This window comes from Ascaphus truei, chromosome 1, assembly GCF_040206685.1.
Source record: "Ascaphus truei isolate aAscTru1 chromosome 1, aAscTru1.hap1, whole genome shotgun sequence".
NCBI lineage: Eukaryota > Metazoa > Chordata > Amphibia > Anura > Ascaphidae > Ascaphus > Ascaphus truei.
In genome coordinates this window covers 537,635,577-537,662,264 of record NC_134483.1, presented here as the reverse complement: position 1 = coordinate 537,662,264, position 26,688 = coordinate 537,635,577, and the positions used below count along the sequence as shown (strand labels likewise).

At 48.7% G+C, this 26,688-nt stretch overlaps 1 protein-coding gene across 4 annotated transcripts in view; it reads right to left on the bottom strand.

Moving 5' to 3' along the window:
* Nucleotides 1-9,517: 9,517 nt before the first annotated feature.
* NAGK (N-acetylglucosamine kinase) overlaps nt 9,518-26,688 on the bottom strand; it is a 37,310-nt gene continuing 20,139 nt past the window's right edge. For all 4 annotated transcript variants that reach the window (XM_075573000.1, XM_075573008.1, XM_075573018.1 and 1 more), the window contains 3 exons: nt 16,610-16,707; nt 15,198-15,276; nt 9,518-11,162 (listed from right to left, as the gene is read on the bottom strand). In XM_075573000.1, the coding sequence (XP_075429115.1) occupies nt 10,972-11,162; nt 15,198-15,276; nt 16,610-16,707 (368 nt within the window). In that variant the 3' untranslated portion in view covers nt 9,518-10,971. The remainder of the gene's footprint in view (nt 11,163-15,197; nt 15,277-16,609; nt 16,708-26,688) is intronic.

Genomic DNA, 26,688 nt, shown 5'->3' with positions numbered 1-26,688 from the left:
AAGTGGAAAAAACTGAATTTTGGTATTCCATAGCTCCGGTTCCGGAGGGTCCAGCGGATCAGGGTTTGGGGTATCTGTAGCCACTGCTCCGGCATCGCTGCAGAACCATCCTTGACCCGCTTGGACCAACCCGACGGAGTATGGACCCCCTTGAAGTTCGGGACTTTTCCCATAGACTTCAATGGCAGAAAAACCCCATTGACTTCAATGGCGGCGATTTACCATTGAAAGTCTATGGCGGAGCTGCCCATTGTTTTCAATGGGAATTTAGTGAAAAGCTGAGATTTCTTTTTCAGTGGAGATTTTTGTATTAAAATGATTTAATGTGCATTTGTGTAACTCCGGTTCCTTAGGTCGTAGCAAGTCGCTTTTTGGACCATATGGTGTCCCAGTTCTGGCAATGCGAACTGGGAAGTTTGGACCTGCTAGACCCACCGGAATCGGATATTTTAATACGTCTATGTTTTATGCTTAATACTGTATTCTACGGTATGGATAAATTCCAGAGGAAATTTCTTTGGCCATAAGGTAGCAGATGGCCGGAGAGGTGACCGAATGTCTAGGACTTAAGTATTGTTCAAAGAGTTTTGTCACCCTCACTGTTTATCCGAGGCTCAAACCAGAGCAGTTCTTAAGTGTTCCATTTAACACCTTCCAACAAAGGTTTTCCTGCCATAAAGCCAAATGGGTAGAATGGCTGGCATTCCATTTGCATATGTGGGGCTACAGAAATGAGACCCCAGAGTTCTACTGCGCCTGTGCCAGCTAGCAGGGGGGCATGTGTTGAAATGTGTTCCCATGTTAAAGATTGGCTGGAGGTAATTGAAAACCAATCACCGGTGCTTAATGTTACAGATAGAGGGACAAAAGGTTTATAAACTGCTGTCCACCCATATATCCTTTGTCTTTGTTTGCTGATATGGTTACCTGATATCACCTGAATGATTTCCTGATTGCTGAGAGAAATGCTACATCATACTTCTCATTCCCCAACCCCTAAGTAAGTGTACTTCTTGTTTGTTACTGTATTATCTGTTGTGTTCACCTTTATTCTAAGGAATAAATACAATTTATTATATCTTAAGCCTCGTTCAGTTCAAACCCAGTTATTTTTGTGTAATATTAATAAGCCTGTGGAAGCTATCGTCACATTTGGGACCAAGACTACATTTTTAAAGCTTCCAGTGACTGAGCTCCAGATTAGAACCAACGCTAACACCACCCTAACCCCTGTCACTAGTTTTAAATACCTGGGCATATGGTTTGACCCCCACTTAACATTCGGGATGCACATTGATACCCTGACAACCAAGACCTATGCCAAACAAGGGGTACTTTACAGGAACAAATCCTCCCTAAGTCTCCTGGTCAGAAAGCGTATCGCACAGCAGATGCTAATGCCAATTATTGACTATGGAGACATAGTATATGGCTCGGCACCTCAAACCCACCTTGGCAAACTTGACACCCTCTACAATTCAATTTGTCATTTTGTTCTCCAATGCAACTATAACACACATCACTGCGAAATGCTCAAAGAACTAGATTGGTCATCACTCGAGCCAAGGCTCAACAAGGTATCCGGACGTTCCTCCTTCTCTTACCATGCACCCCAAAACTGGAACAACCTACCAGAGACTCTCACATCCACCACCAGTTTAAGTTCTTTCAAATCTAAGGCTGTCACAAATTTTAATCTGGTCTGTAACTGTTTCATACGCCCATAATGTATATTATCTTTAACTGGGCATGCAATGTTTTGTATATAATGTATACCTTGTTCATTTATGTAACTGTATTTGTAACCATGTATTATTTGTCTTAACTCTGTGCCCAGGACATACTTGAAAACGAGAGGTAACTCTCAATGTATTACTTCCTGGTAAAATATTTGATAAATAAATAGTTAGAGAGGGATGTTGGGTCAACAGAGGGCTTCTTTATACTGGGAATGATTAGGGCATGATTAGGGCATGTTTAAATGAAGATGGGAATGTTCTGGGGATGAGAGGTTAAAAAGGCGACTATGGGGTAGGGCTTAGTGGGCCAGAGAGGGTGCAGAGGAGAAGTTTGGGAATAAGATCAAGGTGGAAAGTTGGAGGGTGAGGAGCATGGAGACCTCATCCTCAGTCACAGGGGAAAATTAGCGGAGGGTGGATGTAGATGTGCGAAGGGCGGTAGATGGTGCGTGGGGAGCCTGACATGAACAGATGTCATGTCTGATGGACTCAATCTTATGTGTAGTAAGGTCTTGGGCAGAAAGGGTGGGGGAAGATGGGCAGAAAGGGTGGGGGAAGATGGGCAGAGAAGGCAGCTAAAGGTTGCAGATTATGGGCTAAGGCAGGTTTAGGGGACCTGCCTGAAACTTGACTATTCTTCATCATTGTTATTACTAGAGAATGTGAGTGTATTCATGTTCAGCTTAATTCAGCACTAAAAACAATTAAATTGAGGACATTTTGTGAACTAAAAAATATTGAGCAGCTGCCTTGTTATATGTCTATTATTTATAGGACATTGCAGCTGCGTACATATGCATATATGCAATATCATGTACATAAGGATATTGTATAGATACATTGAATAGAGTTACACCTATCCCCCAATAGATGCTATACTCCTATAGCCCGACACTACTGAGTTGCCCTATACATTTTGTAATATTCTACATAGGCGCAGTGTCTCCAATTTGTTTGGGCACCTAGTCATGCTACACTGTGCTAATAACACAATACTGTTTTTCTACTGGGGATTGTACACAGATCTAGCTGTATAGAACTCCAATACACCAATACTTGCCCTGAATTTTGTCTATCAGGGTGTATGAGTAGATTGTACTGGGGATCTCACTATATTTCTATATAGTCTATATATGCCTCGGCACGGGAGAAATTACCATGGACGCAGCCTTAGTCACGTGCTGTCCGTGGCGGTGGTATATTGGGACGGATTGAGGAGAGATGGAACTCATTGGAGTGACCTTTTGCGGAGGTGATGAGTGGGGCAGCTAGTGAGAGCAAAAAAAGCTGTATGGTGCTCTAACACAGACCCAACCAGCTGCTTGGTTTCCATAAATTATGATGCTATAATTCCATATCCCAGAAGTGTCCCACAAATTGATAGGCCATTAAACCAATGTTACACCATATCCAACATATCAATAAACCGGATGAGTAACACCTCTTGATTGGTGAATACTCACACTTGCTTGTGTCCAGTCTCACTCATTGAATAGGATTTGTTTGGTGTGTACAGGAGCAAATCACTCACGTTTTTGTAGAGTGGTCTTCAGTGGGTCTTTTTCCTTCTCAGGTGTGTGCTGCCGGCTCTCCAAAGATTGCAACAGGTTCGACGGAGAGATGAAGCACTACTGGAAAAAAATATTATCTAGAGAGTGTCCCCCCATAAAAAAGGTTTTATTGGATCAGAGCATGGTATACAAAACGAGCCCTCAGGCCCCCACCAACGCGTTTCGAGCTTCCGCTCTTTCTCAAGGTGCATACCTAGAGGGGTGCCGCGATTAGGGCCGCCAGCAGCGGGGAACAAGGGCTTCTAGTTAAAAAAAATATGCCCTCCCCCCCTTACGGCACACGGCCCTCCCCCCCCCCTTATGGCACACGGCCCTCCCCCCCCCCTTACGGCACACGGCCCTCCCCCCCCTTACGGCACACGGCCCTCCCCCCCCATTACGGCACACGGCCCTCTCCCCCCACCCTTACGGCACACGGCCCTCCCCCCCCTTACGGCACACGGCCCTCCCCCCTTACGGCACACGGCCCTCCCCCCCCTTACGGCGCACGGCCCTCCCCCCCTTACGGTACACGGCCCTCCCCCCCCCCCCAACGGCACATGGCCCTCCCCCCCCCTACGGCACACGGCCCTCCCCCGCCTACGGCACACGGCCCTCCCCCCCCCCCAATGGCACATGGCCCTCCCCCCCCCCTACGGCACACGGCCCTCCCCCGCCTACGGCACACGGCCTTCCCCCCTACGGCACACGGCCCTACCCCCACCTCCCCCTCCTACGGCACACGGACCTCCCCCCCCTATGGCACACGGCCCTCCCCCCCCCCCCTACGGCACACAGCCTCCAACTTTAACGCCTGTTTGTGTCTGGTCTGACCCACCCAATCTCACATTGGTCTATCCAGCCCCATTACATGTCTGTGTATGGTGGTGCACCTGTAGGCAACATGACTCCTGAGTCTCCCGCATGATGGTATTCGGGGATGTCAACAAGACAGGTATCTGAGGTAGTGGGTGACGAGTCCTACTTACATCACGTGCAGCGCCTCCACCTCATCAGGATCTATGCTTATGCAGGTAGATGGTCCTGATGAGGAACTCCTTCTTGGTGGTGAGGGCCCCAGGAGAGTAATTGCAGACTCACACCATGGGGTTCTTGGTAAACAAGCCATATTTATTGTGCGTGGTGATAAGGGCCAGCTGCTTGTCTCAGCCGCACATTCTTCCGTGATTCCCTTTAAAAGGTACGCCCTCCCAATGGAGTGGGATTCCCTCTCCCCGTAGAGAGATCACCCCTGTGCCAGGTCCCTGGACACAGTTGGCCTTCTCTGGCTTGATATAAATTGATGCCACTAGTTACGACACTAGTGGGCACCTTTAACTGGCTGCTTCACCTTGTAACATCAACCCGCAGCAACCACACGCACTAACTTTAGGCAGTGTAGTGCCTTATATACCTCAGGAAGCAGGCACATCTCTGATGTCACTAATAATGGACTCAGAACATGTAGCCACTCCCATCCGTACATAGGGCACCTCGCCAGGGTGTGAGGGCAAACCTCCATGATTACTGCTGGCATTCCTGTAACTTATCTCTCCTGCTGGCAGTAAAACCTGATGACTGTAGGCATTGTTAGGCATGACTACATATATATATATATATATATATGTATATATATATATATATATATATATATATATATATATATATATATATATATATATATACAGTGTTCGACAATCCTATACATTTACACGCCCAGGGCGTGTGGATTTAACCCCCGGGCGAGTAAATATTGGCCCAAGCAGCACACGTGTTTGTTTTTTTAAATTTTCCCGCTCGCGCTGCCTGAAACAAAAAAAAAAAACTCCCCCTACCTGTTTGCTGATTGGCGCGCGCTCCCAGGCTTTGTGGACGCGCGGCCAGGCTCTATATGAGCCCGCCCCCAGCGAACGGCCATTTTTTCTGGCCGGAGATCTGTTGGAGAGTACGAGAATAAGTACTCTCCAATCCTCCATCCCCTCTGCTCCTTCCCTGCCTCCTGCAGTTCCCCCTTACTCCCCGCTCCCCCCGCCCCGATACCCGCGCGTGGCTGGATATGGTAGCGTGGGTTTTCCCCCTTCTCTCCCCGGCCCCCGCTTACCCCGGCTTCCCGCCAGGGGGCGGAGGTGTCCCCCCCTTCTCCTTCCCCCTTGGCTTCCCGCACCACTTCCCGCTTCCCCCCGAACCCCGGGTGATGGTATTGGGGGTGTTCCCCGCGATACCCTTGGGGGCGGGTGATGGTAGTGGGGGTGTTCCCCGCTTACCCCGGCTTCCTGCGATACCCTTGGGGGCGGGTGATGGTAGTGGGGGTGTTCCCCGCTTACCCCGGCTTCCTGCGATACCCTTGGGGGCGGGTGATGGTAGTGGGGGTGTTCCCCGCTTACCCCGGCTTCCTGCGATACCCTTGGGAGCGGGTGATGGTAGTGGGGGTGTTCCCCGCTTACCCCGGCTTCCCGCGATACCCTTGGGGGCGGGTGATGGTAGTGGGGGTATTCCCCGCTTCCCGCGCCACTTCCCGCTTCCCCCCATCCCCGCGCGGGGCTGGAGATGGTATTGGGGGTGTTCCCCGCGATACCCTTGGGGGCGGGTGATGGTAGTGGGGGTGTTCCCCGCTTACCCCGGCTTCCCGCGATACCCTTGGGGGGCGGGTGATGGTAGTGGGGGTGTTCCCCGCTTACCCCGGCTTCCCGCGATACCCTTGGGGGGCGGGTGATGGTAGTGGGGGTATTCCCCACTTCCCGCGCCACTTCCTGCTTCCCCCGATCCCCGCGCGGGGCTGGAGATGGTAGTGGGGGTGTTCCCCGCGATACCCTTGGGGGCGGGTGATGGTAGTGGGGGTGTTCCCCGCTTACCCCGGCTTCCTGCGATACCCTTGGGGGGTGGGTGATGGTAGTGGGGGTGTTCCCCGCTTACCCCGGCTTCCCGCGATACCCTTGGGGGGCGGGTGATGGTAGTGGGGGTATTCCCCGCTTCCCGCGCCACTTCCCGCTTCCCCCCATCCCCGCACGGGGCTGGAGATGGTATTGGGGGTGTTCCCCGCGATACCCTTGGGGGCAGGTGATGGTAGTGGGGGTGTTCCCCGCTTACCCCGGCTTCCTGCGATACCCTTGGGGGCGGGTGATGGTAGTGGGGGTGTTCCCCGCTTACCCCGGCTTCCTGCGATACCCTTGGGGGCGGGTGATGGTAGTGGGGGTGTTCCCCGCTTACCCCGGCTTCCTGCGATACCCTTGGGGGCGGGTGATGGTAGTGGGGGTGTTCCCCGCTTACCCCGGCTTCCTGCGATACCCTTGGGGGGCGGGTGATGGTAGTGGGGGTGTTCCCCGCTTACCCCGGCTTCCGGTGATACCCTTGGGGGCGGGTGATGGTAGTGGGGGTATTCCCCGCTTCCCGCGCCACTTCCCGCTTCCCCCCATCCCCGCGCGGGGCTGGAGATGGTATTGGGGGTGTTCCCCGCGATACCCTTGGGGGCGGGTGATGGTAGTGGGGGTGTTCCCCGCTTACCCCGGCTTCCCGCGATACCCTTGGGGGGCGGGTGATGGTAGTGGGGGTGTTCCCCGCTTACCCCGGCTTCCCGCGATACCCTTGGGGGGCGGGTGATGGTAGTGGGGGTATTCCCCACTTCCCGCGCCACTTCCCGCTTCCCCCGATCCCCGCGCGGGGCTGGAGATGGTAGTGGGGGTGTTCCCCGCGATACCCTTGGGGGCGGGTGATGGTAGTGGGGGTGTTCCCGCTTACCCCGGCTTCCCGCGATACCCTTGGGGGGCGGGTGATGGTAGTGGGGGTGTTCCCCGCTTACCCCGGCTTCCCGCGCCACTTCCCGCTTCCCCCGATCCCCGCGGGGGGTTGGAGATGGTAGCAGGGGTGTTCCCCCCTTACCTACTTTGTCTCCGCTTCCCCACTGTCCCGTGGCTGTCCGCGCAGGGTGGGAGATGGTCGCGGGGGGCGAGCGGGGCAGTGGTGGTGGTGCTCGGTCGCGCGGCCTTTCCTCTTCTTCCCCGTCGTGTGTGTGTGTGTGTGTGTGCGTGTGCGTGTGTGTGTGCGTGTGCGTGCGCATGCATGGGAGAGTGTGTGTGTGTGTGTGTGTGTGCATGCATGGGAGTGTGTGTGTGTGTGCATGTATGGGAGAGTGTGTGTGTGTGTATGCATGGGAGAGTGTGTGTGTGAGTGTGTGTGCATGTATGGGAGAGTGTGTGTATGTGTGTGTGTGTGTGTGTGTGCGTGCATGGGAGAGTGTGTGTGCGTGCATGGGAGAGTGTGTGTGCGTGCATGGGAGAGAGTGTGTGCATGGGTGTGTGTGTGCATGCATGGGAGAGTGTGTGTGTGCGTGGGAGTGTGTGTGGGTAGGATACCAGAAGTGTCACATCTCCCACCCCCCAATCACCCCGCCCAATCACCCCGTCACCCCGCCCAATCACCCTGTCACCCCACCCAATCACCCCGTCACCCCACCCAATCACCCCACCAAGTCACCCCGCCACCCCACCCAGTCACCCCGTCACCCCACCAAGTCACCCCGTCACCCAGTCAGTCACCCCCCCCAGTCAGTCACCCCCCCAGTTAGTCACCCTCCCCCAGTCAGTCACCCCACCCCCCAGTGAGTCAGTCACCCAGTCATCCCTGCCCCAGTCAGTTACCGAGCCAGTCAGTCACCCCCGCCCCAGTCAGTCACCCCACCCCAGTCAGTCACTCAGTCACCCACCCTCTCTCTCTGTGTATCACCCACCCTCTGTGTGTGTCACCCACCGTTTCTCCCCTCTGTGTCTATCCACTCTCTCTCCCCCCACACTCTCTCTCTTCCCCACTCTCTCTCTCCCCCACTCTCTCTCCCACCCCACACTCTCTCTCCCCCCCACACTCTCGTTCCCCCCCTCTCCCTCTCCCCCCCACACTCTCTCTCCCCCACACTCTCTCTCTCCCCCACACTCTCTCTCTCCCCCACACTCTCTCTCTCCCCCACTCTCTCTCTCTCTCCCCCACACTCTCTCTCTCCCCCACACTCTCTCTCTCTCCCCCACACTCTCTCTCTCTCCCCCACACTCTCTCTCTCTCCCCCACACTCTCTCTCTCTCCCCCACACTCTCTCTCTCTCCCCCACACTCTCTCTCTCTCTCCCCCACACTCTCTCTCCCCCACACTCTGGATCTCTTATTTACCCTATATATCTTAACTGCCCTATACTACACTGAAATAACCTATACTGCTTTCTTCCAGATCTGACTCAAGCTTCACACGGAAGACATCGGAACCCCCCCTAACCCAGAAGACAGGTAGGGAACACCTCCCCTCCAATGTATAACATTGCGGGAATGAGGGTACCTGGACATTGAGGGACTGCGGATCAGGTAAGATCGCAGGTGGGATTGCTGCTTTAGATATTGTGAAGCGGGGACGTCCAGACACTGGTTAAGGGGTTCAGGAAACTAGCCATTCACATCTGGCTTTTATTTCTAGATCCGACACACACACACACACACACACACACACACACACACACACACACGTAACAAGGACTAATTGTAGTATAATGTAATACAATAAATACATTTATGTCAAAAACGAATGTTCTGACTAGGAATTTATTAAATGTATTTTATTTATATATTTTATTTTAAAGCGGGGTTGGGGGCGGGACTAGGGGCACCTCGATAAATCCCGTCGCCCGGTCACCACGGAGGTGACAGGATTTAGCGCGCTTGCGATGCGCCAGGCAGCATGTTGGCACGCTGCCAGGGTTTTTTTTTGGGCCCGCAGTAAGCTCTATACGAGCTTGCAAAGAGAGGCCCGCCTCTTCCTACATGGAGCACGTGGTGAGTACTGCTCCATGCCTTTCTTGCTTCCCCCCCCCCTGCTCTGATTTTTCCCCCCTCCCCGTTCTGATTTCCCCTGTGTGTATATGAGAGTGAGAGTGTGAGAGAGAGGACAGACACAGACTGTGCGAGACTGCGCTCTCCAACTGTTAGGTATGTATATGCAACTTTGTTTTCACTTTGGGTGCCGTGGAAAAATCCTGATCACCTTTGGGAGCCTTGAACCGAAAAAGTTTGGGAACCACTGGTATATACATATATATATATTACTAGTAGAGTTCCCAACATCGCGGCTCCCTTCAATTGAACACGCATGGCTCAACATATACTTTCCATCTATTTTGCTACCGGTTTCCTTTTCTCGCAGCGCGGCGGTTAAAAGATAAATAAATCCCCCATTAAAAAAAAGAAAGAAGGCATATTTAGAAGAAAACTTTAATTTGCGGAATGCATCTTTTGGATGGATGGCCCCTTTAACAAAAAAACCTACTTGTTGAAATATTGTTAGGCTACACAACTGCCCCAGGTAAACATCTGGTGACCAGGAAAAGGTCACGTTATAATAACAATGTGTAGTATAAAGATTCATTTAAAAACTACAGATCTACCTCCCAGAAAAGAAGGCGAGAATGCGACCATTTTAAATACCCCACCTCCCCCACTCAGCAGGGGTGTGGCCCAAGACAGGCTCTTACTACAGCTAAGAGACAAAGTAATGGTGTCCTCAAAGAAATGGGCAAGTGGCATTTGGGTTGGAGGCATTTTTGGTTTGACGATGTGTCTCAAAATCGATTTTGGATATCACCTTTAATAGATATCATAATAGACACACTGACATCTTGTTCTCTACTGAACTTCAGGCCAAGCAATGGCCCACAAGTTACACGTTCGGGACACTGCTCCGGAAGGGCCCACTTGCTATTGGCATGAACACCAACTGGAGGTCTCCTGTGCTTCTGCTGCTGGAGTTACAGTGTACAGTATGGGCAAATTATCTTCTGAATGATTATCCATCGCCACAACTTCGTAGTTACCCAAAAACACATTGTAGTGTTCAACCGTGCTTCTTTATTTAAATTTGGGGTTGTTGCTGCCATCATAGTGCGGTCCCACTCAATCGGAAAAAAAATTCGGCCTGAATGCACAAAGTACTCTGCTCTGAAATATCCACGTCATTTATTACCTCTGCGGACGCCGACTCGTTCCTGATCAGTTCAGCGTTGGGAGGGCGGGCTGAGACTTTGTTATGAGCCACACTATGAATAGTAGGTTCCATAATAATTTGTGGTGGTGTTTCTTCAAGCCAGGCCTTCATGTCTAAATGTGACCAGGTGTTAACACGTATCCCAGCCTCTCCACGCCGGCAATGTATTAAAACACCTGAACAAGGGACTTGGGAGCGCTTGCAAGTTTTTGGCAAAACAAAATCTAGAGTCGGAAGAACACTTACGCTATTACATTAAAACAGGGGTTCTCAACTCCAGTCCTCAAGATCTCCCCCCCCCCCCCAGCTGCTTCAGCACAGGTGGCTCAATCAGTGGCTCAGTCTGACACTGAGCCACCTGTTCTGAAGTAGGGTCTGATTGAGTCACCTGTGCTGAAGCAGGTATATCCTGAAAATTTTACCTTTTTGGGGGGGAGAGAGAGGGGGCTCTGGGGGGGTCTTGGGGACAGGAATGGAGAACCGCTGCATCTGTCTTGTTGAAGATCGCGAGATAATTGAGGACACAGTGTGGCCCTTGTGTTCCACGTCCAGGACTTTGCAGGGGTTTGGCACTGGCCGAGTAAACACCAACAGAGAAATGCGAAAACAAGTGTGGGGAAATGGTAAACGTACACCTGTTGCAGAGTGGGACCGCAGCATTAAATCCCACTCTATGGAAAGGAGTGCACGTAGAAGACATCCACATTGGCTGTGTAGTCGAGGGGCAGGGTGTGTCCGATGTGCTTGGCTCCGAGGCTGGCTCCTCCCAGCGCGGACGACTGCTTGAGTTTCAGAAGGCTGAACCTGGAGAAGGGGCCCCCAGCCTGGCTGCTTCGAGCCGTGTCCAGCACCTCTATGAAACCTTTACCAGGGTAAACACAGAGAGAAAAACAGCAGTCACAGCTGACTCAATGCATGGGCAAAGTAGGACAAATGTCTACACGCAGTAATGTCATGTGCTCTGCAGCCCTCGGCTGTGCCCTTGTGACTCTACTCTCCGACGTGTCCCTTTCTCGCTCCTTGTATTTGTGTAATCTCCCCTAGCGGCTTCTCTGCACGTCACGAACCTGTCTAGGCCAATGTAAGAGCGGTGAGCTTTCTTTCCGGGTTACGTGTATGCAGGGTCACCCTGTCCCAGGCCCGGTGATTCAAGGGGCCCGGGTCTCCCTGCAGGCCACCCTAACGTAGTTAGTTCGGAACTTTTTGAGGAGTGCAGATGTCACCATAAAAATAAAGGAATAAAAGACTACATAGTGTAATCAGCTTCCCACAGTTTAAATCTAGGATATCTGCCAAATGGAAACTCACACTTTTCAGGATGTAAAATAGCCTTTCCCACTGTGTATGTGGTTTACGAAATTAAGTTAGAATGCTCCTCTAGCGAGGGTCTTAGTGGTGGTGGCCACTATGTGATGTGTCCTCGGTAAGAAAAAATAGCACAAATAGTGCAATATAAAACCGCGTCTACATTGGATCACTCGTGAGGAAGCTGGATAGCAAAACACGTATTGGTTGCTGTAGGCGTGACCGGATTCCCCAAGGCAAGCGCAGCCCATTCTCCTGTACAATCCCGATCCCGGAAGTGACGCGACCCGCCGCCAGATGTGACGTGACGCTCGCCGGGAGCCCAGCAAACAGGACAGAGAGAGACGCAGACTGGGTCAGGGGAGAAACGGATCGAGCCACTCGCCTATAATTATTACGTGCCTAATACTTCTGGGACTTATGCAAGTGCGATAAGGGATCCAATATAGACGCGGTTTTATACAGAGTTACACTATTTGTGCTATTTTTTCTTACCGAGGACACATCACATAGTGACCACCACCACTAAGACCCTCGCTAGAGGAGCATTCTAACTTCATTTCGTAAACCACATACACAGTGGGAAAGGCTATTTTACATCCTGAAAAGTGTGAGTTTCCATTTGGCAGATATCCTAGATTTAAATTATGGGAGAGCTGATTACACTATGTAGTCTCTTATTCCTTTATTTTTATGGTGACACCTTTCACTCCCCAAAGTTCCGGACCAAGTACAAAGAAGAAGAAAAACAGAAACTTTTCAAGAGGGTTGTGCAGCATTTCATCACTTATTATTGTTTTCTCACTTGCACGTTTATATTATATACACTTATTGCACACTTAGTACTATTATTTAATTAGCACCGATCACCACTCTATAGAGGAACGCCGTATCACCACTTTTTGTGATATTATTAACCCTAACGTAGTGCCAGATCCGCAGAGAGGCCTGTCGGAGCAGAGGGCGTCTGCGAAGGTGCCTGTCAGAGGGGGCCTGCTGAGGGCCGGTAGACGGGAGGCGCCCTCTGACAGGCTCCTTTCATTTGTCCTGAACAAGTGGGGACAGGGTTTGGGGAGCCCAAGGAAATTCCCTCCGTCGATCCGGCCCTGGCTGCCGTGGTTTGCCACCTGTGCTACGTAGAGGCCACAGGAGTCACAAGAGATTTTCACACACAAATAATAGTAGTGGCCAGTGGTGAAAGTAGTGGTACTGTGTCTGACTTGGCCAGAGATTTTTTTTTTTTTTTAACCCTTTGAGTGCCTCTGGCACATAGCGATCATGTGATCGCTCCTCACGATCATGACATCACTGCAACGTCCGGCATGCACCGACGTCACCCTGATAAAGGCTACGCTATGTAACCAAAACTTTGGTATTTTGGCTAAATACATTTCCTGATAGAAGTCTGTACTGCCGTCTTCTATATAGTCCTTCATTACGTTGTTATTGGGGCTTTACAGGGCAGCCCTATAATAGTGGCGAGTACTGGCAATGGTCCTATCCCAGATCATCATTACAAGAAGAGAACACGCAGAATTATCTCACTGTGCAGGTGCACTACTGACCAGGAACACACGCTAACATGTTTCATGAACTCCCAGCACTACTGACCAGGAACACACGCTCCCCCTGTTTCATGAACTCCCAGCACTACTGACCAGGAACACACGCTCCCCCTGTTTCATGAACTCCCAGCACTACTGACCAGGAACACACACTCCCCCTGTTTCATGAACTCCCAGCACTACTGACCAGGAACACACGCTCCCCCTGTTTCATGAACTCCCAGCACTACTGACCAGGAACACACGCCAACATGTTTCATGAGCTCCCAGCACTACTGACCAGGAACACACGCTCACCCTGTTTCATGAACTCCCAGCACTACTGACCAGGAACACACGCTAACATGTTTCATGAACTCCCAGCACTACTGACCAGGAACACACGCTCACCCTGTTTCATGAACTCCCAGCACTACTGACCAGGAACACACGCTCACCCTGTTTCATGAACTCCCAGCACTACTGACCAGGAACACACACTCCCCCTGTTTCATGAACTCCCAGCACTACTGACCAGGAACACACACTCCCCCTGTTTCATGAACTCCCAGCACTACTGACCAGGAACACACACTCCCCCTGTTTCATGAACTCCCAGCACTACTGACCAGGAACACACGCTAACATGTTTCATGAACTCCCAGCACTACTGACCAGGAACACACGCTAACATGTTTCATGAACTCCCAGCACTACTGACCAGGAACACACGCTAACATGTTTCATGAACTCCCAGCACTACTGACCAGGAACACACGCTAACATGTTTCATGAACTCCCAGCACTACTGACCAGGAACACACGCTCCCCCTGTTTCATGAACTCCCAGCACTACTGACCAGGAACACACGCTCCCCCTGTTTCATGAACTCCCAGCACTACTGACCAGGAACACACGCTCACCCTGTATCATGAACTCCCAGCACTACTGACCAGGAACACACGCTCCCCCTGTTTCATGAACTCCCAGCACTACTGACCAGGAACACACGCTCCCCCTGTTTCATGAACTCCCAGCACTACTGACCAGGAACACACGCTCCCCCTGTTTCATGAACTCCCAGCACTACTGACCAGGAACACACGCCAACATGTTTCATGAACTCCCAGCACTACTGACCAGGAACACACGCCAACATGTTTCATGAACTCCCAGCACTACTGACCAGGAACACACGCTCCCCCTGTTTCATGAACTCCCAGCACTACTGACCAGGAACACACACTCACCCTGTTTCATGAACTCCCAGCACTACTGACCAGGAACACACGCTAACATGTTTCATGAACTCCCAGCACTACTGACCAGGAACACACGCTCACCCTGTTTCATGAACTCCCAGCACTACTGACCAGGAACACACGCTAACATGTTTCATGAACTCCCAGCACTACTGACCAGGAACACACGCTCCCCCTGTTTCATGAACTCCCAGCACTACTGACCAGGAACACACGCTCCCCCTGTTTCATGAACTCCCAGCACTACTGACCAGGAACACACGCTCCCCCTGTTTCATGAACTCCCAGCACTACTGACCAGGAACACACGCTCCCCCTGTTTCATGAACTCCCAGCACTACTGACCAGGAACACACGCTCCCCCTGTTTCATGAACTCCCAGCACTACTGACCAGGAACACACGCTCACCCTGTTTCATGAACTCCCAGCACTACTGACCAGGAACACACGCTCCCCCTGTTTCATGAACTCCCAGCACTACTGACCAGGAACACACGCTCCCCCTGTTTCATGAACTCCCAGCACTACTGACCAGGAACACACGCTCCCCCTGTTTCATGAACTCCCAGCACTACTGACCAGGAACACACACTCCCCCTGTTTCATGAACTCCCAGCACTACTGACCAGGAACACACACTCCCCCTGTTTCATGAACTCCCAGCACTACTGACCAGGAACACACGCTCACCCTGTTTCATGAACTCCCAGCACTACTGACCAGGAACACACGCTCACCCTGTTTCATGAATTCCCAGCACTACTGACCAGGAACACACGCTCACCCTGTTTCATGAACTCCCAGGTGTTCCACACTGACCCCACACTCAGGATCGGAAGCCCAAGATCACCCTGAAAAAGGATCTAAAGAAACAGAAGAAAATACATATCAATGTGTGTAAAACTAGAGCAGCCATGTATCTGGGCACCAGCCCTATTCGGGGAGGTTCATCTAATACTCAATAACACTGACAATATAAACAGCACTGGACACAGAACCAAACCCCTAACCAAAGAGCTTACAATCTAACAGTGCTGCCTGAGCCACAGGGACTTGCCCAACAGCTGACATTGAGAGCCAAAGCACCGAGCTACGCCTTTGGCACATTAGAAAGACAAAGTCCAAAAAAGGACTTGGCGCCCTTATTGGGTTCACCGAGAGACGATCACTTGGTCAAGACCAGCTGGAGGGGCCGCGTAACTCGTGTGTTGTGGCCCTTTCGGTGCCGAAATGACTTAACCCTCATGTGTCATCCTGTTTGGTTTTGAGACTCTCCCACCAATGTGTTGGAAGGGAACTTCCCCCCCTTTCATTAGCTGACAACATTTGAAGATAGCATTTCTGGCAAACATGGGATCTGCCGAGACGGTATATTATTGGTTTAATTAATTCGAGACCCGTTTGACAGTTTGTAAATTCAGGTCTGAATATACAAGAACACAGCAATCTCATGAAGCGCTGTAATGAGAATGGAGTTTTGTTGCGTTTCTGATGGCCCAGGTGCATGCTGGGTTAACTTTTGTCTCTTACTAAAATGTCTAAGATACGCTGAAATGTACGTGCTTTTGCTGTGAACAGAAAACTACTGTGGAAACGAACTCTGAAATAGTTTGTTATGAGAAGCGGGAGTCTAGCTGGACTTTCCCGGTTTTCTCTAGCCGGGCGCTGGCTGCCGGAATGCGTTTCCCTGTCCGGCACAGAAAGTTAGCCGTCCTTCACCTGTGGCTGAGCTGGAGCTGTGCTCGGCTCTTCGCACAGTACATTAGTGAGCACAGGAATATATTTACCAGGGAGTTCATCTTAATTGATGATGGGGGCTCCCCTGGTTGACATTCTGCGGTATCCTGAGTGCCGTAAGAAGCTGAATTTTATCAAAAGCGGAGTAACCAATACATTGTATTTACTAATAACAGCGGGTGTTGGTATTATTCTTGTGTATATTCGTGGCTGAAAGCGACAACCCGAATCAATCTCGTGAAGAAGTAATTTTATTGTCAGAACAAGCGGTAATTGGGATGGAGGATTACAGCTGAAGACCCAAAGATGCAGTCATTACAAAGTTGTACTGATCAGGGCTAATTTAGCATGACAATTTCATATTAGATTCAAATGATAAAAATCCCCTAAACATATTTCTGGACCTGCTGAGTGAGTGCAGAGCAATGTGATACAGTGGTTCATTTACAATGCACTAACCTGGTCTGTCTTTGGCAACACAGCCACAATATGGCGGGCAAGGATCTCGCCGGCGCATCGAAAGACGTGGCAGCACAGAGGGTCGCCCTGACTGGCACCTGTAAAAACAGGGGGCAGAGGTCATGTCATTCAGACTGCGGACTCTACAATGTGAATTGCTGCCATACAATGTAAATAACAGATGTTATAATGCAGACACACAATATGTAAGCCCGGCACTAGCAACATGCAGCTGTGTTTATCAGACCAGTTAGCAAAAAGAAAATAGTATTTATATACGAGTAGATCTCCAACACGTACACAAGTCTTGGTGGAATGAGATACAATTAAAAATATATATGACATTAATAAAGATCTATCTACAAATTGTCCAAATTATTTTGTATATTATACTTATATTATATAGTATAAGCGATATACTTAAAACACAATATATTATCCATATATATATTCTCAAGTCAGAAGACAGAAAAGTACATAGCATAGTTTATATGTGGTTGTCATAAATATAATGGCTCAAAAAACTATGGTAATATAAAAAAATACCAATATTAGTTATATGAAAAAAAATTGGTTAAGTTTTTCCTTAATAAAAAGTGCATGATGAACGAAAACGGTCTCAAACCCCATTCACTATTAAGCCCTATAGGAGATAGTTCTGAATGTGAATATTCAATCAGCTTCTCTATGATGAAGTATATTAACCCTATCACCCCCGCAACTTTGAGAGGGAACTTGTTCAATCGTTGAGAATGTACAATTGTTCAAAGCTCTCTGTGGACAGTGTTTAGAAACTGGATGGGTGAGATCCTTCCTTTTAAAGCTGCAGTTCAGTCTTTTTTTAATTTATTTTTTTACTTCAATAGTTTCATGTGTGCAATCTCTAATTACCTAAAGAACTGTATAGCTGCAGGTCAATTCGTTCTCCATGTATTGATAGGTCGAAATTTGGTGACATAATTAGTGAAGGGATCTGTTTATATACATGAGCACTCCTGCACTGACATGTGCTAGAGGGAGGGCAGGGCTGACAAAGGGGTGTGCCAGGGCTTATGAAGGGGCAGTACCTTAGCAAATGCTTGTTAAAATAGAATACAAGAAAATTGGTCTTTAAAAGTTGTTTTTTTAAAACAGAAAATGCTAAAAGTATTTTTTCTTACTACAGAACTGATTTATTAAAAAAAAAACACACATGCAGGATATTGACTGAACTGCAGCTTTAATAAGCTGCATATGTTCCACAATATGACATTTGGATAATCCTGTAGCGAGCCCCACATAGGTTTCCGACGACCACATTTAAAAAAAAAATATATTTTTTGATTGATAACAGCTAGGAGTAATAATGTTACCCAGAGTTTTATTCTTTCTATAGACAAATCTTAGTTCCAAGTGGACAATATTCTTAATAGAAGGATCCGACGAGAGTATATTCCGATTTCCAAAAACACTAGATGCTATCTGCCCTGCTTGTATTGTATTCCTATCTGTGTGAAGGAGTTCTTCAAAAGCTTGTGATGACGCGATTAAGTCGATAACCCCTCTCTAAGAAACTTTGATTGGGGATGGCGTGTCCCAAAGCAAAAATCAGTGATACTAGAATAAGAACGTTGGGGCCTCAAAAATTGTCCCTTTATAACACCCTTAATTAAAGGTCTAGGATGGCAACTATCCTCTCGCAATAGGGAATTCCGGGTTCGGGTTTCTGAAAAGATCTGTACGAATAGTTACATTTTCATCGACAGACACACAAATCTAAGAAATGGGCAGGGCTCAACCCCGAAAAATATATCGTCAATATATAGCGTAGATATGAAATAATATTATGATGAAAAGGACTCTTGTCGACAACCACAGGGGCAGACTCCCACCACCCCATAAGGAGGTTGGCATACAATGGGGCAAAACAAGTCCCCATTACTGTCCCACTTGTCTGCAGATAGAAAATATAAATTGTAACCCCCCTCCCAAAGGGTTAATAGCAGGGTGGTGTATGTTGGGCCCCACCCTGTGTTAGCATAGGGATTCTGACGTCAAGGGAGAGATTTTAGGATAGAGAGAAGGTCCCCAGTGGATACGAGGAGACCCATAAAAACGTAGAACAGACCGGGCCCTCCTTTGTTTATTATCTTGTAGAGAGGGACAGTGCCCTTTAAGTTAGGTTCCCAGAAGCCGGCTCCCAAAAATGGGAAAGCGGCGTGCCACAGGAGGGTCTCCGAAAAGAGGGTCTCCGAAAAGAGGGCTCCCGGGTGTCGGCGGATAAGCTCTAACCGCGGATCCATGTCTGTATGGAAGTGGTAGTTCCCAAGCAGGCCAAAAGGTACCGTTGTCAATGACAAAGGACCAGCCAGGATCCCCGAAATGGGCCTAGTGTAACTGGGGTAACTAGTGTAAAGTGGGGTTTATTACGAAGCAACAAAGGGGGCCCCGGGTCCGACACCAGTAAAGCAACAAAGTCAACACACCTCCATTTGCGTGTTAAGAGTGGGCACTTATGGAAGCACGGAACTCGTGTATAACTACTAGAAACATGGTACAACATTGTCGTGTGTGTGTGATATGTCCCCGTGCCTGGGGACACGAATAAAAGACGGGCGCTGTACTATAAAAGTTCCTGGCGCCCATTATTTCCATCCTTGCTACCTCATCGCCCAGCCGCCTGAATCCAGCACCCCGAGTCAGGGTATCCCATGCGGTGTAGCCAAACACTGTAAAATTATTTCATCTCCCGATAAAGCGGGCGCAGGGGGAGGGGGGGGGGGTTACATAATTGAATAAAAAATAGTTGGTAGTAAAAAAAATAAATAGAATCTAAGATACTGTGTTTTGTGCTTCAGACCAATGTGATTTATTAACACATTATTCTACCGCCGTGAGACCATAATGGTGGTTAAACAACAGAGTACAGCAAAGAAACGTCTAATGCTACCTGATGCGTCATTAGAGCGTCATTGAAAATGATGTAATAAAGAAAGGAAGTGTTCAATGTCTCATACAAAAGGAGGGAGTGAGTAACCAGTGGTGGCAAAAAGTCATCCAAATAGTTCAACAAACCCGTACCTAAAGACCATATAGAATAAATAATGGGTTTGCCCTGTGGCAATGTGGACTTTTGGTAAATAATGAACAATTGGAGCGGTGAGGGCCCTGTTATACAGGAAGTCAAACTCCGACATTGTGATAACGTGTCACATCTTCTATATTCTCCCAGGAATAACTGTATTTCTATACGCTGGAGGTTTCTTGTCGCCTTTTTCACCCACCATAACTTAAAATGTATACACACACTGACCTGCACGACACACACACACACACACACACACACACACACACACACACACACACACACACACACACACACACACACACACACACACACACACACACACACACACAGCACACATACTGACACACACACACACAGCACACAAACACACACACACTAACCTGCACAGCACACTGACCTGCACAACACACACACACACACACACACACACAGCACACACACACACACACACACACACACACTGACCTGCACACACACACACACACACACACACACACACTGACCTACACACACACACACACACACACACACACACACACACACACACACACACACACACAACACACACTTGCACACATACTGACCTACACACACACACTGACCTGCACAGCACACACCGCACACATACTGACCTACACAGCACACACCGCACACATACTGACCTGCACAGCACACACCTGCACAGCACACACCGCACACATACTGACCTGTACACACACACTGACCTGCACAGCACACACCGCACACATACTGACCTGCACAGCACACACCTGCACAACACACACCGCACACATACTGACCTGCACACACACACACACTGACCTGCACAGCACACACCGCACACATACTGACCTGCACAGCACACACTGCACACATACTGACCTACACAGCACACACACACACATGCACACATGCACAGCACACACACTGACCTGCACAGTATACACCCACACATACTGACCTGCACACACACACACACACACACACACACGCCTGCACAGAACACACTGACCCACACACACCTGGTGTCAGACACACAAGGGAAGTGCTGGCACATTTTCTATAATGAAAGAACAAGGCTTCCGCAGCATGATCTGATTCCTGGAAAAATCAGTGTGTGGGGGGCTCCCTCTACTGGCAAGCTCTCGCATGTGCAAACGATTGCAGTGCGAAATGTGTGCAGAATGCAGAGCAATATGTAACATGCGTGCAGAGTGCAGAGCAATATGTAACATGCGTGCAGAGTGCAGAGCAATATGTAACATGCGTGCAGAGTGCAGAGCAATATGTAACATGCGTGCAGAGTGCAGAGCAATATGTAACATGCGTGCAGAGTGCAGAGCAATATGTAACATGCGTGCAGAGTGCAGAGCAATATGTAACATGCGTGCAGAGTGCAGAGCAATATGTAACATGCGTGCAGAGTGCAGAGCAATATGTAACATGCGTGCAGAGTGCAGAGCAATATGTAACATGCGTGCAGAGTGCAGAGCAATATGTAACATGCGTGCAGAGTGCAGAGCAATATGTAACATGCGTGCAGAGTGCAGAGCAATATGTAACATGCGTGCAGAGTGCAGAGCAATATGTAACATGCGTGCAGAGTGCAGAGCAATATGTAACATGCGTGCAGAATGCAGAGCAATATGTAACATGCGTGCAGAATGCAGAGCAATATGTAACATGCGTGCAGAGTGCAGAGCAATATGTAACATGCGTGCAGAGTGCAGAGCAATATGTAACATGCGTGCAGAATGCAGAGCAATATGTAACATGCGTGCAGAATGCAGAGCAATATGTAACATGCGTGCAGAGCAATATGTAACATGCGTGCAGAGTGCAGAGCAATATGTAACATGCGTGCAGAGTGCAGAGCAATATGTAACATGCGTGCAGAGTGCAGAGCAATATGTAACATGCGTGCAGAGTGCAGAGCAATATGTAACATGCGTGCAGAGTGCAGAGCAATATGTAACATGCGTGCAGAGTGCAGAGCAATATGTAACATGCGTGCAGAGTGCAGAGCAATATGTAACATGCGTGCAGAGTGCAGAGCAATATGTAACATGCGTGCAGAGTGCAGAGCAATATGTAACATGCGTGCAGAGTGCAGAGCAATATGTAACATGCGTGCAGAGTGCAGAGCAATATGTAACATGCGTGCAGAATGCAGAGCAATATGTAACATGCGTGCAGAATGCAGAGCAATATGTAACATGCGTGCAGAGTGCAGAGCAATATGTAACATGCGTGCAGAGTGCAGAGCAATATGTAACATGCGTGCAGAATGCAGAGCAATATGTAACATGCGTGCAGAATGCAGAGCAATATGTAACATGCGTGCAGAGCAATATGTAACATGCGTGCAGAGTGCAGAGCAATATGTAACATGCGTGCAGAGCAATATGTAACATGCGTGCAGAATGCAGAGCAATATGTAACATGCGTGCAGAGTGCAGAGCAATATGTAACATGCGTGCAGAGTGCAGAGCAATATGTAACATGCGTGCAGAGTGCAGAGCAATATGTAACATGCGTGCAGAGCAATATGTAACATGCGTGCAGAATGCAGAGCAATATGTAACATGCGTGCAGAGTGCAGAGCAATATGTAACATGCGTGCAGAGTGCAGAGCAATATGTAACATGCGTGCAGAGTGCAGAGCAATATGTAACATGCGTGCAGAGCAATATGTAACATGCGTGCAGAATGCAGAGCAATATGTAACATGCGTGCAGAGTGCAGAGCAATATGTAACATGCGTGCAGAGTGCAGAGCAATATGTAACATGCGTGCAGAGTGCAGAGCAATATGTAACATGCGTGCAGAGCAATATGTAACATGCGTGCAGAGTGCAGAGCAATATGTAACATGCGTGCAGAGCAATATGTAACATGCGTGCAGAATGCAGAGCAATATGTAACATGCGTGCAGAGTGCAGAGCAATATGTAACATGCGTGCAGAGTGCAGAGCAATATGTAACATGCGTGCAGAGTGCAGAGCAATATGTAACATGCGTGCAGAGCAATATGTAACATGCGTGCAGAATGCAGAGCAATATGTAACATGCGTGCAGAGTGCAGAGCAATATGTAACATGCGTGCAGAGTGCAGAGCAATATGTAACATGCGTGCAGAGTGCAGAGCAATATGTAACATGCGTGCAGAGCAATATGTAACATGCGTGCAGAGTGCAGAGCAATATGTAACATGCGTGCAGAGCAATATGTAACATGCGTGCAGAGTGCAGAGCAATATGTAACATGCGTGCAGAGTGCAGAGCAATATGTAACATGCGTGCAGAGTGCAGAGCAATATGTAACATGCGTGCAGAGCAATATGTAACATGCGTGCAGAATGCAGAGCAATATGTAACATGCGTGCAGAGTGCAGAGCAATATGTAACATGCGTGCAGAGTGCAGAGCAATATGTAACATGCGTGCAGAGTGCAGAGCAATATGTAACATGCGTGCAGAGCAATATGTAACATGCGTGCAGAGTGCAGAGCAATATGTAACATGCGTGCAGAGCAATATGTAACATGCGTGCAGAATGCAGAGCAATATGTAACATGCGTGCAGAGTGCAGAGCAATATGTAACATGCGTGCAGAGTGCAGAGCAATATGTAACATGCGTGCAGAGTGCAGAGCAATATGTAACATGCGTGCAGAGCAATATGTAACATGCGTGCAGAATGCAGAGCAATATGTAACATGCGTGCAGAGTGCAGAGCAATATGTAACATGCGTGCAGAGTGCAGAGCAATATGTAACATGCGTGCAGAGTGCAGAGCAATATGTAACATGCGTGCAGAGCAATATGTAACATGCGTGCAGAGTGCAGAGCAATATGTAACATGCGTGCAGAGCAATATGTAACATGCGTGCAGAATGCAGAGCAATATGTAACATGCGTGCAGAGTGCAGAGCAATATGTAACATGCGTGCAGAGCAATATGTAACATGCGTGCAGAGTGCAGAGCAATATGTAACATGCGTGCAGAGCAATATGTAACATGCGTGCAGAATGCAGAGCAATATGTAACATGCGTGCAGAGTGCAGAGCAATATGTAACATGCGTGCAGAGTGCAGAGCAATATGTAACATGCGTGCAGAGTGCAGAGCAATATGTAACATGCGTGCAGAGTGCAGAGCAATATGTAACATGCGTGCAGAGCAATATGTAACATGCGTGCAGAATGCAGAGCAATATGTAACATGCGTGCAGAGTGCAGAGCAATATGTAACATGCGTGCAGAGTGCAGAGCAATATGTAACATGCGTGCAGAGTGCAGAGCAATATGTAACATGCGTGCAGAGCAATATGTAACATGCGTGCAGAGTGCAGAGCAATATGTAAAATGCGTGCAGAGCAATATGTAACATGCGTGCAGAATGCAGAGCAATATGTAACATGCGTGCAGAGTGCAGAGCAATATGTAACATGCGTGCAGAGTGCAGAGCAATATGTAACATGCGTGCAGAGTGCAGAGCAATATGTAACATGCGTGCAGAGTGCAGAGCAATATGTAACATGCGTGCAGAGTGCAGAGCAATATGTAACATGCGTGCAGAGTGCAGAGCAATATGTAACATGCGTGCAGAGTGCAGAGCAATATGTAACATGCGTGCAGAGTGCAGAGCAATATGTAACATGCGTGCAGAGTGCAGAGCAATATGTAACATGCGTGCAGAGTGCAGAGCAATATGTAACATGCGTGCAGAGTGCAGAGCAATATGTAACATGCGTGCAGAGTGCAGAGCAATATGTAACATGCGTGCAGAGTGCAGAGCAATATGTAACATGCGTGCAGAGTGCAGAGCAATATGTAACATGCGTGCAGAGTGCAGAGCAATATGTAACATGCGTGCAGAGTGCAGAGCAATATGTAACATGCGTGCAGAGTGCAGAGCAATATGTAACATGCGTGCAGAGTGCAGAGCAATATGTAACATGCGTGCAGAATGCAGAGCAATATGTAACATGCGTGCAGAGTGCAGAGCAATATGTAACATGCGTGCAGAGTGCAGAGCAATATGTAACATGCGTGCAGAGTGCAGAGCAATATGTAACATGCGTGCAGAATGCAGAGCAATATGTAACATGCGTGCAGAATGCAGAGCAATATGTAACATGCGTGCAGAGCAATATGTAACATGCGTGCAGAGTGCAGAGCAATATGTAACATGCGTGCAGAGCAATATGTAACATGCGTGCAGAATGCAGAGCAATATGTAACATGCGTGCAGAGTGCAGAGCAATATGTAACATGCGTGCAGAGTGCAGAGCAATATGTAACATGCGTGCAGAGTGCAGAGCAATATGTAACATGCGTGCAGAGTGCAGAGCAATATGTAACATGCGTGCAGAGTGCAGAGCAATATGTAACATGCGTGCAGAGTGCAGAGCAATATGTAACATGCGTGCAGAGTGCAGAGCAATATGTAACATGCGTGCAGAGTGCAGAGCAATATGTAACATGCGTGCAGAGTGCAGAGCAATATGTAACATGCGTGCAGAGTGCAGAGCAATATGTAACATGCGTGCAGAGTGCAGAGCAATATGTAACATGCGTGCAGAGTGCAGAGCAATATGTAACATGCGTGCAGAGTGCAGAGCAATATGTAACATGCGTGCAGAGTGCAGAGCAATATGTAACATGCGTGCAGAGTGCAGAGCAATATGTAACATGCGTGCAGAGTGCAGAGCAATATGTAACATGCGTGCAGAATGCAGAGCAATATGTAACATGCGTGCAGAATGCAGAGCAATATGTAACATGCGTGCAGAGTGCAGAGCAATATGTAACATGCGTGCAGAGTGCAGAGCAATATGTAACATGCGTGCAGAATGCAGAGCAATATGTAACATGCGTGCAGAATGCAGAGCAATATGTAACATGCGTGCAGAGCAATATGTAACATGCGTGCAGAGTGCAGAGCAATATGTAACATGCGTGCAGAGTGCAGAGCAATATGTAACATGCGTGCAGAGTGCAGAGCAATATGTAACATGCGTGCAGAGTGCAGAGCAATATGTAACATGCGTGCAGAGTGCAGAGCAATATGTAACATGCGTGCAGAGTGCAGAGCAATATGTAACATGCGTGCAGAGTGCAGAGCAATATGTAACATGCGTGCAGAGTGCAGAGCAATATGTAACATGCGTGCAGAGTGCAGAGCAATATGTAACATGCGTGCAGAGTGCAGAGCAATATGTAACATGCGTGCAGAGTGCAGAGCAATATGTAACATGCGTGCAGAGTGCAGAGCAATATGTAACATGCGTGCAGAGTGCAGAGCAATATGTAACATGCGTGCAGAGTGCAGAGCAATATGTAACATGCGTGCAGAGTGCAGAGCAATATGTAACATGCGTGCAGAGTGCAGAGCAATATGTAACATGCGTGCGGAGTGCAGAGCAATATGTAACATGCGTGCAGAGTGCAGAGCAATATGTAACATGCGTGCAGAGTGCAGAGCAATATGTAACATGCGTGCAGAGTGCAGAGCAATATGTAACATGCGTGCAGAGTGCAGAGCAATATGTAACATGCGTGCAGAGTGCAGAGCAATATGTAACATGCGTGCAGAGTGCAGAGCAATATGTAACATGCGTGCAGAATGCAGAGCAATATGTAACATGCGTGCAGAATGCAGAGCAATATGTAACATGCGTGCAGAGTGCAGAGCAATATGTAACATGCGTGCAGAGTGCAGAGCAATATGTAACATGCGTGCAGAATGCAGAGCAATATGTAACATGCGTGCAGAATGCAGAGCAATATGTAACATGCGTGCAGAGCAATATGTAACATGCGTGCAGAGTGCAGAGCAATATGTAACATGCGTGCAGAGCAATATGTAACATGCGTGCAGAATGCAGAGCAATATGTAACATGCGTGCAGAGTGCAGAGCAATATGTAACATGCGTGCAGAGTGCAGAGCAATATGTAACATGCGTGCAGAGTGCAGAGCAATATGTAACATGCGTGCAGAGCAATATGTA